A 15,766-nucleotide genomic window follows, 5' to 3' on the forward strand; every position below is an offset into this window, starting at 1 on the left:
TGTGACTGCATACAGATCATCGGTATCCACTGGTCTCATCTTGAGAATTTTATTTCATATGTATGGGTAGTGAAGTGGTCTAGGGAATTGGACATTCTTTCACCCAGGTGCAGTTTTATTCAATCCTGAACATACTCAAACTGCACACTGCGGTGCTGGCTCTTTGTTCTAATAACAATTGCAAAAATGTCATCTCCCAGCTTCTTGGGGTTTGTAATTAGATTCTAACAGGAAAACAAGGATGGTCATCTCAGCTGTAATCATGTCCTATAACCTATCTAGTTGCATGAAGGGATCAACAGGATTAATGCACAAAGTGGAGCATCTTAAAGAAGAGGTTTCTCTGGTCTTAAATCATGGGAAGCGTAAAAGAATCGCAATATGGACTTGGTACAGATGAAGATACTTATGCTACAGATGTACATAAAGCAATGAGATGCTAGGTTAGGACCTCTTACATGGTTTAAGCAATAGAGTGTGGTCAACCAACAGCATTGTAGAGTGTAGGAGAAGGGGCATGAGCTCTTGTCTTTCAGGAAGGGACCGGGCATGAGATCTTAATTGTTTAAAAGGTTCCACTGTTGTGTAGAGATAAACAGGAATCAAATATTTTTACATATTATTATTAGAAATAAGGTAAAAGACCCAGTTTCAGTGTTACAAACAAATAGCGACAATAAAATGAAGGAATACTTTATTAGTCCATGGGTTTTCCCAAGATGAAACCTTTTTTTTTTTTTTTTTCCAGAATATCCAAAATGACAGAGAAAAAGAATATCCTCTTTAAGTTTCCTGCCATGGACAAACAATTACAATTGAATCCAAAATAATAATATTAAAAGCTGAGGAACAAGTTAAGATAGAACCTGATTCAGAAGAGAGAAGGGTGCACACCTTAGCAAGACTCATTCTCATTTTCTCTTTTTTAACCAATCATGTCATAAGAAAAATCAAGCAGAACAAGACCAGAGCCTGAAAAATAGAAAACAAGATGCCTGTGTCAATTGTAGTTTGAATTACTTGGTAGATGAATTGATAAACTTGAAGATGCTCGACTACAATTAAATCCATTTGACACGCTCATTAAGTTGAGAAATTCTTGTCTCTGAATTAACTTTTTGACTTTGAGCTCACCTAGATTCCTGGAAGATGTCCCAATTGATTAAGAGCTCTTCATCTCCTTTTCTCTTTCTCTCTGTGGCTGAGAAGATACTGGATTCATGCTTGACAATTTGTTCAATTTCTATGCCTGGAAAAGGAGTAATCGAACAAATAGAGATCAGAGCAGCCAGTATTGATTTGTTGCAACATACTTGGTACTAATTTCTAAACAAAAGAGGTCTAAATATTTGCAAATGCAGCCAACATCTTTCCACTTAAATAAAACTTACAATAATGAACCTAGAATCTAGCTCTAGTGTATATAAGTAATAGTACCAACCGTTTAAAATTTCTTTGAATTTCCACATCCATGTGCTTATTGTAAAAATGGTTAATAAAGGTGACTGAAGGTTCACCAGATTCTCTCTGATCTTTATTACACTAAGATTTCATTCTAGGTACTGCTCCAACCTTACTATAGAACCACCATAAACATGTTGTTCATTTATATACAACTAACACAACAACAGATCTTCTGATCTATCTAGAACCCTACAAATATTGGTTGTAAATTCTTGGTGCTACCAAGAACTAAAATATAGAAGATTTCATCAGTTACATTCTATACACAATACGGCAGGTCCATCCTATGGCCTTATCTAACAAATTCTCCAACAGTATTAAGTACAATTTCTGGATTCACCAACTTAATACTGGAGGTGTCATGCTTACACCCCAAATTACTAGGGCTTTCACTGTCCATTTTTGCGCAAACTAATAGTCAAAACCAACAAAAGTCCATTTAGGATCAGTTGACATGGCAACAACCAGGCATGTACTGCTACAGAGGACTAAATGAAGTAAATTCGACATCTTCATGATTTCTTCTCCTATTATTGGAAAAAAAAAAAAAGTTTCTGTACATGATGGCTTGCAGAAAAAGTCATCCTGATATCCTCTTCTTCTCATTCACTAGCTAGAAAGAAAGTGGAATCAAAATACAGTATCTCAAAAGGAAGAAAGGACATGAGAATGGACATCTATAAAGAAAAGTGAGGGATGTGTGTGGGAGGACCAGGAAACACCTTTTGTCGGATGGTCCAGGCTCCACCACTGATTATTTGATTTCCACTGCCAAATTTTCTAGAGAAAGAAAAGTAAATGATCTGTTGAGGTCCAATAAATGTATCAGTTGCATGATTTCACACTACCTATGAGTTGTGATTGGCCATGTCCATGAGGACTTTTTAACTTTTATGTATTTTGCAAGTTCTCTATTGATACTTTTACATCTAGTAGGCTTATATCTTGCAGTACTGTCATATACAAGACATGAAACATACCAAAATCATGTTTCCATCTGAGTTCTCTGGTTACATATCCTGCAACTGAATCTAAACTAATGAATCCTCATAAGCTGTTTCCTCCACAGCTTAGAAAAGTCGAGTTCTGATAAGTAAAACTCTGAGATGTTTGAACTCAATAATGTTGACTTTTCTCCTTCCTACTATTGTTCATCAATTACGTCAGTTGATAACAAATTTATGTGTCAAAGAACTGCATTGAGGACAGCAATGTGGTCTTGTGCCAAATGAATATTAAGATGAAATATTTACATGGTTTCACCTGCCATGAAATTTTCATCTGCTTATATATACAGAGACAGCAAAAGTTGAGCTACTGACAAGTCTTTTCTTCTGATTTGATCCTTAAATATGTTTTGATCACAGTATATCTCATGTCCACTTACATATAATTGCAAACTTAAATAAGTTTGAGTCATGATGACAAAATGGTTTAAGAAGGAAAAGTAACGGCAGAAAAAGAAGAATTATCATTCCACACAATATGATCCCCCTATGACATCAAATTTCATGTGAATGGAAGACAAAGTCTCATTTAATGACCATTGGAACTTTTATAACCCCAGAGTCTCTCATATACTCAGTCCAAAACCTTTCCCTTCTTCTCAAGGCAACCAAAAGGCCTTTGTCTTCCGCTATCACCTTTAGATTCTTCAAGGTCAATGGTGATAAAGCTTATGACTTCTCCATGAAGTGTTTCTAGAATCATTCTTCTCTCTTCCAAACTAAAATCTCTCCTGTTCAAACCCTTAAATTATCCAATCCTCCATATTGACTAGAATGCAAAACAATTCACCTTAGCATTTTGTTCAAATTACGGATGTAAATGTCAACCCATGAACAGCACATTCAATTCATTCATATCCACAAGAATCTTCCAATCCCCATGCACTCAACTTGCCCTTATCTAAAGCTCTACATAAACCCCCAATCCCCTTCACATTCAATTGTCACCACAAGGCTTCAGTCTTATAGTGAGAGATTGCTAGAGCAAGATATACACATAGAAAGGCATAGCTGAAAGAGAAGAGAGAGATTAGAATGAAGGAAAAAAGAGGAAGAGAGATGGAGAGAAAAGAAGAGGGAAGGCAAGCTTTGATACCGGGATTACCGGACGACATAGCTTTGGACTGCCTCGCCCGAGTCCCGCACCGATTCCACTCGGGTCTCCGACTCGTCTGCTATGGTTGGCGGGATCTGGCCACCGGCCCGTGCTTCTACCAGCACCGGGAGCGTATTGGGGCGGCGGAGGACCTGATCTTCCTCGTCCAAGCCCTCGTCAAGAAGGGCTCCGGAGACGGCGGCGAGGCTAAGGAAGAGGATGAGGCGGAGAATGGCTGCTCCGCCGCAGTGTGCAGCCCGCCGACCTACGGGCTGAGCATGTACAACGCGACCGAGGGATCGTGGCACCGGGTGGTGATGGCGGAGCCGGTGCCGCTCTTTGCCCATGTCGTGGCGGTGGGCGGAAAGCTGGTGATGGTCGGGGGTTGGGACCCTGTGACCCTCGAGCCGGTGGCAGAGGTGCGGGTGCTGGATCTGGCGCGGGGGGAGTGGCGGCGGGGTGCGGCGATGACCGCGGCGCGCAGCTTCTTCGGGTGCGCGGCTGTGGCGGGGAGGGTGTACGTCGCCGGGGGCCACGACGCGGGGAAGAACGCGCTGCGGGAGGCGGAGGCGTACGACGCCGCGGCGGACCAGTGGGCTGCGATGCCGGCGATGGGGGAGGAGCGGGACGAGTGCAAGGGGGTGGCTGCGGGTGGGCAATTCTGGGCGGTGAGCGGGTACGGGACGGAGGAGCAGGGGATGTTCGGCGGCGCGTCGGAGCGGTACGACGAGGCGGCAGGGGAGTGGCGGAGGGAGGAGGGGGCGTCGGAGGCGGCGGCGGAGGGTGGGAGCGGCGGCGGCGACGCCGCGTACGTGGGGGTGGCCAGGGGTAGGATGTGGAGCGTGGAGTGCGGCGGGGGGAGGAGAGGGGTACGGGAGTACGCGGGGAGTGGAAGGGGATGGAAGGAGGTAGCGCCGCTGCCAGAGGGTGCGATGTCGAGGCCGTGCGCGGCGGCGATGGGCGGCGGGGAGAGGGTGTTCCTGATGGCGGCGACGGCGGAGGGGAACGGGAGTGGGCCCCACCGGGGGTGGATCCTGGAAGCGGGGTCCGCGAATTGGGCCCGAGTCGAGACCCCGGTCCGGTTCTCCGGGTTCGCTTACTCGGCCGCTGCGGTCCGGCTTTAAATCATTAGACGTCGGTCGAACCGGTCCACTCCCCCATCCCCAAATCCTGTAAATTATGCCTCTAATTTGGAGACTCCTTAATCATACTTATACTATAATCACCGTTAAATCCTTCAATCTCAAGCAATTTGTATTTGGGTAAAAGCCACCTGTTGCTTTGATCACTCTCCACATGTTGTAATCTCAATCTTGTCATATCTCATATTAATTCCTTCATTCGAGTTGAGTTGAGCCCAAGACAAAATTAGGAACCAGAGTTGAGTCGATTGCCAGCGTCGAAATAAGCACTTGAATCAGATTCGAATATCGACATGCGTACATTACAATTCAATTCGAATCTAATCTAATTAATCTTGCATCTCCACGTCGAAGATGCAGAAGCTTCGTCTCCGTTTTGCATGATTCCCCGTGGGGTAACTGCTAACCATGCAAAGACAACAGCAAGATATATATGATCCAGCATTTTATATGATCCATCAACTGATGACCCGCGAACGAACGCTTCCAATCTCCGTATAAAACATGCAGGTCGCCTGTCGCGGCTCCGTTCACCCACCGCAGCCTTCGTCATGCCGATCCCACCTGTGAATGAATCCATGCGAGACTTAGTTGTCGTTTGTGCCGGACGGCCACATTTCTATAAATTCCCGGCTTTTCCTTCTTGAGCTGGAGGAAGAATGGAAGCGAAGAAGGAGATCGAGGTAGCAACAGAGAGGGACGCCGAAGTCGTCCTACAAGTCACCGGAGAAGGTGGCAATGGTGGTAAGGAGGAGGAACGAGCAGCCATGGACGTCAGCAGCAGAAGCAGGAGAGTCGCAGCACTGGATGCATTCAGAGGCTTGACTATAGTCGTACGTGCACACACGCACATACACCTCCTTTAGGACGTATGGAATTCGTCATGCTTAGTTTTGTGTCGATGTAGATGATGATTCTGGTGGATGACGCCGGGGGAGCGTACGAGCAGATCGATCACTCGCCGTGGAACGGATGCACGCTTGCGGACTTCGTCATGCCCTTCTTCCTCTTCATCGTCGGCGTCGCCATCGCTCTCGCACTCAAGGTATGGCAACAAGGCACACCTGCAACCTTGTTCTTGTGTTTCAACATATGATCCTTTCCAAATGTTTGCAGAGGATAACACAAGTCTCCGCTGCAGTAAAGAAAATTGTGATTAGAACACTGAAGCTTCTGTTATGGGGATTAATCCTACAAGGTGACAGATCCAAGCATTTTTCTGCATCCCGTGAAGAATTGTTTGTTATCTGATGAAGGTGGTTCTTATCATGTTTGGACTGTGGGCTCTGTATGTGATGAAGGTGGATACTCGCATGCTCCTGATGACCTCTCCTACGGCGTCGACATGAAGAAGATACGATGGTGCGGCATTCTCCAGGTCCCAGATTGCAAACCTAACTGTGTCAGATTCTTACAAGTTTTGTCCATTAATATTGGTTCTTCTTCTTCTTCTTCTTCTTCTTCTTTGTTGTGGAGTAGAGAATAGCACTGGTGTATCTGCTGGTGGCTCTCGTAGAGGTTGTGACAACAAAGATCCATCCTACCACAATAGGCTCCGGGCCTTTTGCAATGTTCAATGCATATCGTTGGCAATGGTGATGATCTCAATTCAATTGTTCTTATAAGTTAGAACAAGATATAAATGATTGATTTAGCGTACTTTCGACGTGGAACTAACTGAGATGTTACATCGTATCAGGATATTTGGATGCGTTGCCTTTGTAGTTTACATGGCCACAACTTATGCACTTTATGTTCCGGACTGGAGCTTTGTTTTCCATAGAGAAGGTGATGTCAATGATGGAAAGAGATTTGTGGTATGTTTGACACTGTTTCCTGATCTTCTCATGCTATCTAAAGCAAACAAGAGTTGCCTGCACAATCGTTGCGTCGTTTTCAGGTGAAATGTGGTGTGAGAGGACATTTAGATCCAGCATGCAATGCAGTCGGCTATGTGGACAGAGCAGTCTGGGGAATCAATCATCTTTACACACAACCAGTGTGGATACGATCAAAGGTAAGTCTTGAGCAATGCAGATTTGGCTTTTCAATCTTCTTAGTGGGAAAAAGGAGTGTGGATTTCAAGTTTATCGAGTGTGAATCACCCCAAGAGGCTTTCCTGCCCATCCCATGTTTGACAAAATGACCAGGACTGTTCACAAAGTTCACCTGATATGGGTCCACTTAAAGAAGATGCAGCTTCGTGGTGTCTTGCTCCCTTTGAACCAGAAGGCTTGCTGAGGTATCTCAGAATTCCCATCTCAAATCATCACTGATGCAGCATTTCTATTTTCTGTCAACATCAAGTTTACAGTTCTTATTGTACTAAAAGATGCATTCTTATCTTCGGCCTGCAGTTCGGTATCAGCCATCCTTTCTGGAACAGTTGGAGTTCATTATGGCCATGTTTTAATCCATTTAAAGGTGCTACTTATTTGCACATCAAATTATGGCTTGGAAACTTTTATCCAACAGTAGATTTCAGTTTCTTCAATGTTCTCTACAATATCTGTGTATCTTTGAGATGCATTTCATCCAAGCATTGATCATCATACATTGGATTTCTGAATCTAATTAGGGTCACTCGGAGAGACTTAAGCATTGGTTGCTGACGGGGTTTGGTCTTCTTATTTGTGGCATCACCCTTCACTTCACAAATGGTACTACTCTGGTGTTCTCTCATAACTAGGCTCTGTTCCCCTTTGCTAACATTGATTTGGCTGCTTGACATAGCTATTCCTCTCAACAAGCAACTGTATAGCTTTAGTTATGTCTGCTTCACAGCTGGGTCAGCAGGCATTGTTCTCTCAGCATTTTATGTAATGGTATCTCTCTATTACAGATCACTAAGCTCAATTTACCTACATTGCTTGGTAGTACAAGCATGGAAGTATCATCAAATCCTCTGACCATATATGATCTTTAACTACTGACAGATTGATGTATGGGGTATCAGAACACCATTCCTGTGGCTGGAGTGGATTGGCATGAATGCAATGCTTGTTTTTGTTATGGCAGCCCAAGGAATCTTCCCTGCATTTGTGAATGGATGGTATTATGAAACTCCAGATAATTCTCTTGTATGTGTAGCCAGCCTTAAGGATCATTCTCAATATTTCATTAAAATTTGGCAGGCGAAAAACATTAATTTTTACCACATATTTCTTCCATCTGCAGGTCCATTGGATCCAAAGGCATGTCTTTGTTAAAGTTTGGCATTCAGAGAGATTGGGGATGCTATTGTATGTGCTATTTGCTGAGATTGTCTTCTGGGCAGTAGTAGCAGGCATCTTGCACAAGCTGGGTCTCTACTGGAAACTCTGAAAAGTGTACATTCAAATGATTTGGACTGCTTTATTCTCACTCTTTGTAATGTGTCCAAGTTCTTGTATCTTACAATCATATCACCTGGTTCATATGGCAAGACAAAAAAGCACAATTCTATCATGAGATCTTTACCTTGGTTGTGTATCTGTTAGTAATGAATGAACTAAAGTAAGTTCATGTAGTGTGTATGAGAGATTTTGCTCACTATACGACATGACCCGATTCGATCGGATAACCGATCCATTAGATAGATTTGAATCATTAGCTCAAAATACTTAAACGGAAGTCAAGATAATGAACTTTTTTAGTCCTTATAAATTCATTCAAATCTACACTTACTTTCGATACGAGACTAAACTAGAATATTATTTATGCAAACAATTGTTAAGTATTTAGCACTCAGACTAACACCATCCGAATCATATACAGCACACAATTCAAAGACTCTCAAACGAGCACACAATCTATATCCACATGGCCGACTTAGATCTCGAACTCAAGATGCAGCTTCCGTTCCTCTCACTTGGGCTCCACTTTTGGTGAGTACGGCCCACCGCTGTAGTCAAAGGAAACATCACTTTGGTAAGGATGGCTCCTGCGTTCCCCTCCGAAGCTTGCAGAGTTTGATTCAGATGCAATGTACGGGTTCATGCCGGCCAACACCATGATGTTCTCGATCTCTTTCGCCACCTCGCTCATCCATGGCCGGTCGGCGCTCGAATCCTCCACGCACTTCATCGCCAACTCCACGAATCGATCGAGTCCCGGCAGCGTGCTGTTAATGCAGACGGCAGGATCGAGAAGCTCACGGAGGTCGTGCAGGTCCGGCGACTTGTTGATGGCGTTCCTCACCTCCCTCACGATGAATCTCCCACGCTCTATCGGCTTCCTCGCCGTCACAAGCTCCAACAGCAGAACGCCGAAGCTGTACACGTCGCTCTTCTCCGTCAAGTGCTGGGTCATGTAGTACTCAGGATCCAAGTATCCCTGCAACAAGAACAAGCATTTGTTGTTCTTTGAGATCCTAAGGTGGATTCTCACAGCGACATGATCTCAAGTTCCACTGTTTCCTGCACTCACCATCGTGCCTTTTACTTGCGTGGTGATGTAGCCTTTCAAGTCGTCGTTCAGTGGTTTGCAGAGACCGAAATCAGAAACCTTTGCGTTGAGATGGTGGTCGAGAAGGATGTTGTTGGACTTGACATCCCTATGGATTATTCTGGGGTTTGCGAGCTCATGCAGGTAGGTGAGACCTCTGGCTGCATCGAGTGATATTCGTAGTCTCTTCTTCCAATCCAAGTGAACTCCAGATTTCCCTGAACGTTAGCAGTGGCAAATCTCAGATCAGAACACAAAGAACCATCCGTGTCTACTTGTTCATGGAGTGAGGAAGAAGGCAAGAAAGTACCTGAAAGACTATCTCTTAGCGAGCCATTAGGGATGTACTCATACACCAGTATCTGTTCATTGTGGTCGAAGCAGAAGCCAACAAGGCCCACAAGGTTCCTGTGATGGACTCTGCTCAACATCTCTATCTCAGTCTTGAATTCATGTTCACCCTGCAAAGATCCTTGTTGAGCTCTCTTTACAGCAATCAGTTGCCCATCATCCAGTGCTCCTCGGTAAACCTGTAAGCGTCAAGTCATTGGACTTCAATACTTGCTAAGATTCACTGAGACTGGAGACAAAAGTGTGCAGATTACTTTTCCATAGCTTCCGGTCCCGAGCACATTCGCTTCTGAGAAGTTGTTCGTGCACTTGGTTAGTTCTTCAAACGAAAACAATCTTGATCCTTTCAGCTGGGGGACGCCGCTGCCACTTTGGCTAGGATACCATGATCCTGTCCAGAGCATGAGAGAATGTCAAGTTGGGGTCTGCAACACCTGAGAAGAGTAGAAGCTGCCACTTCCTTACCAGAAGGCAGACTTTGTTCTGTGGCCTTCTTAACCTTTCTTCGTCGTCGTCGAATTCCGAAAATGATCAAACCTGCTAGCACAGAGGCTAGTAGCAATCCTCCAACTGTAATTCCTGCGATCAAACCTGCATTTTTCGATTTCGAACCTGATTCTGCTCCCATGAGGAGTGACATATCAAAATATCATGTATCAGATTGATTCAGTATCAACGTTAGATATCCAAAATTTGTTGACAGAAAAAGATAGGATGTATGGATAAGTAATTTTACCAGCAAAACTTGGATATGGTTTGGCAATGAAATAATAAGGCCCAAAACCAGGAGGAGCCTTGAAAGTGGTGTTGCTGAATAGGTTTGCAAGTAGAACAACCTCAGGCTCATCAAAGTGAACTTTGCTAGAAGGGAAGATCCACATATCAACTTCGAAGTAATTGTAGAGATTTATTTTTGGGTTTTGCAGGGACAGGGAGCCGACAGGAACCTGGTTGTCCTGAAATGACCCGTAAAGATATCTCTCTAGAGTCTGATAGTATGTGTAGTTCTCTGTATTGGAGAAGGTCAAGAATCTGAAAACAATGGTGCCCTCAAATGGGTATGAACAGATGCAATTGGGGCTCATCTCCTGATCTGAGGTGCAGACACTGGCTCCACAGTTTTGCATGGGAGTCGAATACGTGGCTGCCGGATTCGATTGCTGTGCAACATCGCAGTACTTGCTTACTGATCCTTGTTGATCGCAGTAAGGATTACCTTCAAGTCTGTGAATCCCAAACATGAAGCAGGAAAAAGAAAGTTATCTGAGACCATAAAACAAACATTTCAAGTGCAAAGAACAAATGTCGAGCGCAAGCATCTTACAGCAGTTCATTAGAGTACCCTCCATAATACAGTTCTTGAACCCTATTGTCCTGCACATCGATAAGAGTAAGCTGCTTGCTGTATTGACTGCCCAGGTCCAGTGTGCCATTGATGAGGTTGCTCCTCAGCCGTCTGCCCCGACCAAAATCCTCAGCTCAACAGCTCAAATCATAGTCTCACAAGGCAAACGGAACGGTGGATCACATGAATCATACTTACGCCTTCTGCATTTGGGGAAAGCCGAAAAGAGATGCCGGTATTTGCCCTGAAACCTTCAAGAACTCCAACATTCTGCAACCAGAAAGGATGGTAAGTCATAGAAAGAAATGTATGGTATCTGCCATGCATGGAGAGGAGGATACAGAGCGATCGATACAGGGTCGTCAATGATGGCAAGGTGGAGAACCAAGGTGGAACATCTGATACATCAAATGAGTTGTTGCTCAAATCCCTGCACAACAATTATCGTGGTTAGTGCTTCAGGTGAGTGAAGACAGCCGAGTCACAGCAAACCATCAAAGATGTCAATCTAACACAATATATGTACTCACACATAGGCAAGCGCATCCATTCCTGTAAGGTTCGGCAAGGGGCCACTGAGCTGGTTGTTTGATAGTTGCCTGAGAAGCAAATGTGATAGATACTCTTCAAAGCACTACAATTGCAGCAAAGAAGAGACCTGCTGCATGCTGAAAGAAAGAAGCACTCACAGTTCTGCAAGTTTGGTCAGGTTATTGAGGTTGGAAGGAACAGCTCCAGTCAATTGATTCCTGTCAAGCCGCCTGCGTAGAACATGTATCAGACATCAGATGCGATTGTGAACAGTGTTCATTGCCTATACTGTCACTTCATTCATCCACTCACAAAGCTTCCAAAGTATCCAGGACTCCAATGGTTTCCGGAATGCTGCCTGTCAATTTGTTGCTATCAAAGAGCCTGTGCACAGAAACTGATCACTGGCTTGCAAAGAAGCAATCTTACTCTAGAGAGAGAGAGAGAGAGAGAGAGAGAGAGAGAGAGAGAGAGAGAGCATCATACACATGGCGAACACTGGTATTTGATTGGAAGAGTTCAGGTGGAATGGGGCCGGATAAATTGTTCTTTCCAAAATGGCTGAAACCCAGAAGCAAATTGCTCACTCAAATTGTTGGAAGTCATGATCAAAAGCAAAAGATATGTCGTCACATACAAATGCTGGCATTTCTTGAGCATGTCCAGGCCAAGGTTTGTGCCATCGGAGACAGGGATAGAACCAGAGATCTCGTTGTCTGTGATATCAAACCAGATCAACGATGACAGATTCCCGAGCTCTCCAGGAATGGATCCACGTAACTTGTTGGAGTTCAGAGATCTGCAAAACCAAGTGTAAGATCCTCTGATTCACTTCAACGGTAGTGGGCAAACTGTGATGAGTTCTGGAGCTCACAGAAACGCCAGACGTGAAAGCTTTCCCAACTCCGGTGGAATGAAGCCACTGAAGCTGCAACCAACAAGGACCCTGGGTAGAACAAGACAGGAAAGCTTCAGTTCTGAGGTTTAACTACACATTTCAATCACGCAGCATTTTTTATTGGCCATTCATTACTTACAATCTTCTCAGCTTCACCAAGTTCCCGATGGTTCTGGGAATTGGTCCACCCAATCCTGGATTGAATGAGAGGTCCCTGGCACCATCGACGATGGAATTACAGTAGGTAAGATCTGCTGATTGGACTGAATCTTCAATCTAAAATGCATGAACCAGTAGACTTACAAGTGCACCAACTCAGGCAGGTTCTGGATCTCCTCAGAGAGGCTCCCACTGATGCCCCACCCAGATAGCACTCTGGAGAACAACAATTGCCATTAAAATTTCCAGCTTCTGATGCTTAGGGGATGAAAGAAATCTTTTCAGAACTCACATGTAGATGATGTGGGAATTGGAACAGTTGATTCCAACCCAGTTACTGCCACAGGGATCTGAGCCTGCCCAGTTTCCTGGACTGGCCTGCCACTTACTAGCCAGGCTTTGTAGAGCAAGAGCTATTTCAACAAGGAAAGGGCACATAAGCTGATGATTGTTTTTGAAAATACATCTTTAAGATGAAAAAATATATCATAAAAGTACATCCAATTCAAGGATGTGGGTGTTGTTCATGTAGAATGATTTTGAGGAAAAACAAGTAGATTTCTGAGAGATGGAAAGGACAAACAAGCTAAAACTTGAAATTTGATGTTGGCATTTACCCTCAAAACCTCTGCTGTAATTAAGTTCTGAGTATTATCCTAAACCTACATACCAAGAGAGCTCTAGACTTTGTGATTAGCTGAAGCAAGAGGAGTTTTCAGATAAATACAAGTTAGTTTGAGCTAAGAACCCGATATGTAGTTAATTTTCCTTCATTTGTGCAATTGCAACAGCTACATGCCATGCAATGGACTCTATCTAAACCACAGTTACCAGAGAAAATGAAGACCTGGGATAAAAGAAATAGCATATAACAGACCTTCATCAGGAATTGTTTCTGCTGAAATGCATGAACTCCAAAGGTTTAGGATCAGCACTATCACCAGATACCTCAGTTGCAGAGACATTGATTCTAAAGCTTTAACACCAAGATTCTTCTGGTGAATACCAAATGCCGGTTCTGAGCACTTTGAGCAATATTAATACCAGAGCTGAACTCCATCTTCCTCCATTGTCTGAGGGAGTAGTATGAAAAGAACTACAATTGCATTCTATAATCAGCTATAAACTTTCTCATCTGACTTTGAGTACAAAATATGTACCTCTGGCACAATTGTTTTTGCTGAACATTTCTTTGGACCAATTGGAGACTTGCCTTGGATGCAAAAGCTTCATGTCATGTTTGATTGTTTCAGCATTTCCCCCACCTTCTCTGAATCATTTGTTTATTGCCAGTATCATAAACTAAAGATTTGGGGTTTGGCTGTAGTCTTCCATCAACAGAAAAAAAAAGTCAGAAATCCCAAACCAAGTTGCAGCCTTAAACCAAGTCTTACACCATATTAGGTTACAATTGAAGTGAAAGTCAGCTCCTGTAATACAAACCTTATATTGTTCAGCCTAAGAATAAGGCAATCAATACTTGCAATGCACTAAGTCAATGTACATGGGATACTGGCATAACAAAAACAAGAACAAGAAAAGACAAACATTAGATATTGTAATAGCTACATCAAATGGCTGTGTAGAGTTGACCTTTTATGCATGTGATGTAAGCAATAGGAATGGAGTGGTTCATAAGTCAAGATGACTGTAATGATAGTGATGCAAAATCCATGAGTGAGTTCAGGCCACTGAGAGATTTTAGATGGTGTCATTTAACTAAAGCTCAAGCTGAATGATTCAAAAGCGATACAGTTTCTGATAGAATCAGCTGATCCTATATTTTTGGATAAATGTGAGTCATCCACAATAAACAATGCTCCTTTATAATCCAATTCTTTGTGAACTTTAGTACCAAATGGTGAAAACTGTACATCAAGAAGACATGAGATAAGGATGAAGGAAACTTTCAAGGAAGTTACATCAGAATAACCTACTTTTTGTGACAAGTTGCTGAGTAATTTCCAATGCACACACATTCCCAGTTGGACAAGAAAGGAGAGGAGGCCTGAGGTTGTCATCCTGGCTTTTAGGTTCAGGCTACAGCCAAGTCAACTATTGTTAATTGTAAATATTTGATTGATCTATCACAAAAACAGCAATCAAAACACATCAAAGAAGCATCAAGTTCATGCTTTATGCAGTCAATGAACTGTTGAAAGCTTTTCTTGTTCTTGTTTTATTAGACAAACACATTGAGCCTTCTTTCCAGCACTGCATTAGAATAAAATACCAGAGCATATGTATTTCTGGTGATGTCTGCTGCCTTTCTCATCTGAGACAAGGAACTAGGTTTCCATGGCACAGATGGTTGACTCCTGAGATTGGGAGACAGTTCCAATGAGCCTGACAAAACTGGTTCCATGTTCAGTTTCTTTGCATTGTGATGGCAAATCAAGACAAAGTTACTTTGTTGTGATCATAAGCAACTTTCTCTTTTTTTCTCATTAGACCTTTGTTTCTTAGCACAATCTCATGTTCATAAACCCTAAAAAGAGTTGATTTACACCTAGTGAAGATAGTATTACTCTGCATTGTGATGAGAGGCAACTTTAACCAGAGACAAGAGACTATTACTCTGCATTGAGATGAGAAAGAGACAAGTCTAATCTGATTCCAGCTTTTCTCATTCAGGATGGATGGCATTAAACCTCTTACTGTTGCCAATCTGATTTCTTCACTGAACAAATGTTCTTCTCTTCTCCACACTCATATAAGAACAAGATGATCATCTTACTCTTATTACAGCACCATCAACAGCCAATCTTTCCATCAAACAGGAGACTTCTTATTGATGATTAGGAAAAGAGAGAGAGGAAAGAAGGTTTTTTCCCAGCCATTTTGCAGTGTAAGGACATGCAAAACCACTGTGTAGTTCCATTTCTAATGGTTTGGATAAGGTTGAATCAATACTTATAGATGAATAATGGATGTATATGTTATTAATTTTTGTCAATTTCAATAGAAACATTAGTATTTTGATACATGATATAGTTAATATATATATATATATATATAACTAAATATATACTGTATTATTAAGCAAAAAAGAAAATTTGAACTATAAATTTGGAAAAAGAAACTTCTAAATGCAAACCTCTGACTAGTGTATTTGAATCTCATTATATCTTAAGAATGTTTTTCTTTATTTTAATTTAAAAATTATCAAAATAATATCCTTCATGATCATATTCGAGATCTGTTTACAACATCAGAATTAGATATTAGAAATAGTGACCAAGTAGGAAATTTAAATTAGGATTAACTATAAAGTCGATTAGGAGTAGATAATATATATACATAATTTAGGATTAATTATTAAAAATCATTTTTTTAGTATTTTGGAAT

General features: G+C 42.5%; 3 protein-coding genes across 4 annotated transcripts; 2 read left to right on the top strand and 1 right to left on the bottom strand.

The window, feature by feature from the left end:
• Positions 1-3,265: 3,265 nt before the first annotated feature.
• LOC135677669 (F-box/kelch-repeat protein SKIP20-like) lies at positions 3,266-4,917 on the top strand. Its single transcript, XM_065190039.1, has one exon. The coding sequence runs from the start codon at positions 3,507-3,509 to the stop codon at positions 4,689-4,691; it is 1,185 nt and encodes a 394-aa protein (XP_065046111.1). The 5' UTR covers positions 3,266-3,506; the 3' UTR covers positions 4,692-4,917.
• Positions 4,918-5,334: 417 nt separating this feature from the next.
• On the top strand, positions 5,335-8,217 carry LOC103987168 (uncharacterized). 2 transcript variants are annotated; one of them, XM_018827508.2, is made up of 13 exons: positions 5,335-5,542; positions 5,617-5,754; positions 5,826-5,907; positions 6,011-6,087; positions 6,189-6,304; positions 6,409-6,526; positions 6,610-6,726; positions 6,860-6,951; positions 7,067-7,133; positions 7,288-7,369; positions 7,443-7,534; positions 7,646-7,761; positions 7,887-8,217. In XM_018827508.2, exons 1-13 carry the CDS (start codon positions 5,369-5,371, stop codon positions 7,987-7,989), a joined length of 1,374 nt encoding a protein of 457 aa, XP_018683053.1. In that variant the 5' UTR covers positions 5,335-5,368; the 3' UTR covers positions 7,990-8,217. The 2 variants fall into 2 exon arrangements, with proteins under 2 accessions (XP_018683053.1, XP_009403663.1); XM_009405388.3 differs by having other exon boundaries at positions 5,338-5,542; positions 7,646-7,789.
• Positions 8,218-8,348: 131 nt separating this feature from the next.
• Positions 8,349-13,504, bottom strand: LOC135675916 (leucine-rich repeat receptor protein kinase HPCA1-like). The gene is made up of 19 exons (XM_065186567.1): positions 13,296-13,504; positions 12,711-12,831; positions 12,563-12,634; positions 12,399-12,473; positions 12,236-12,307; positions 11,999-12,160; positions 11,848-11,922; positions 11,674-11,745; positions 11,520-11,591; positions 11,361-11,429; positions 11,186-11,260; positions 11,029-11,100; positions 10,810-10,941; positions 10,222-10,709; positions 9,951-10,103; positions 9,740-9,876; positions 9,445-9,664; positions 9,117-9,352; positions 8,349-9,023 (listed from the first exon to the last, which is right to left on the bottom strand). The coding sequence occupies exons 1-19, from the start codon at positions 13,381-13,383 to the stop codon at positions 8,556-8,558; spliced, it is 2,859 nt and encodes a 952-aa protein (XP_065042639.1). The 5' UTR covers positions 13,384-13,504; the 3' UTR covers positions 8,349-8,555.
• Between the last annotated feature and the right edge of the window lie 2,262 nt (positions 13,505-15,766).

The sequence above is a fragment of the Musa acuminata genome, chromosome BXJ1-6, assembly GCF_036884655.1.
Source record: "Musa acuminata AAA Group cultivar baxijiao chromosome BXJ1-6, Cavendish_Baxijiao_AAA, whole genome shotgun sequence".
Classification (NCBI taxonomy): domain Eukaryota; kingdom Viridiplantae; phylum Streptophyta; class Magnoliopsida; order Zingiberales; family Musaceae; genus Musa; species Musa acuminata.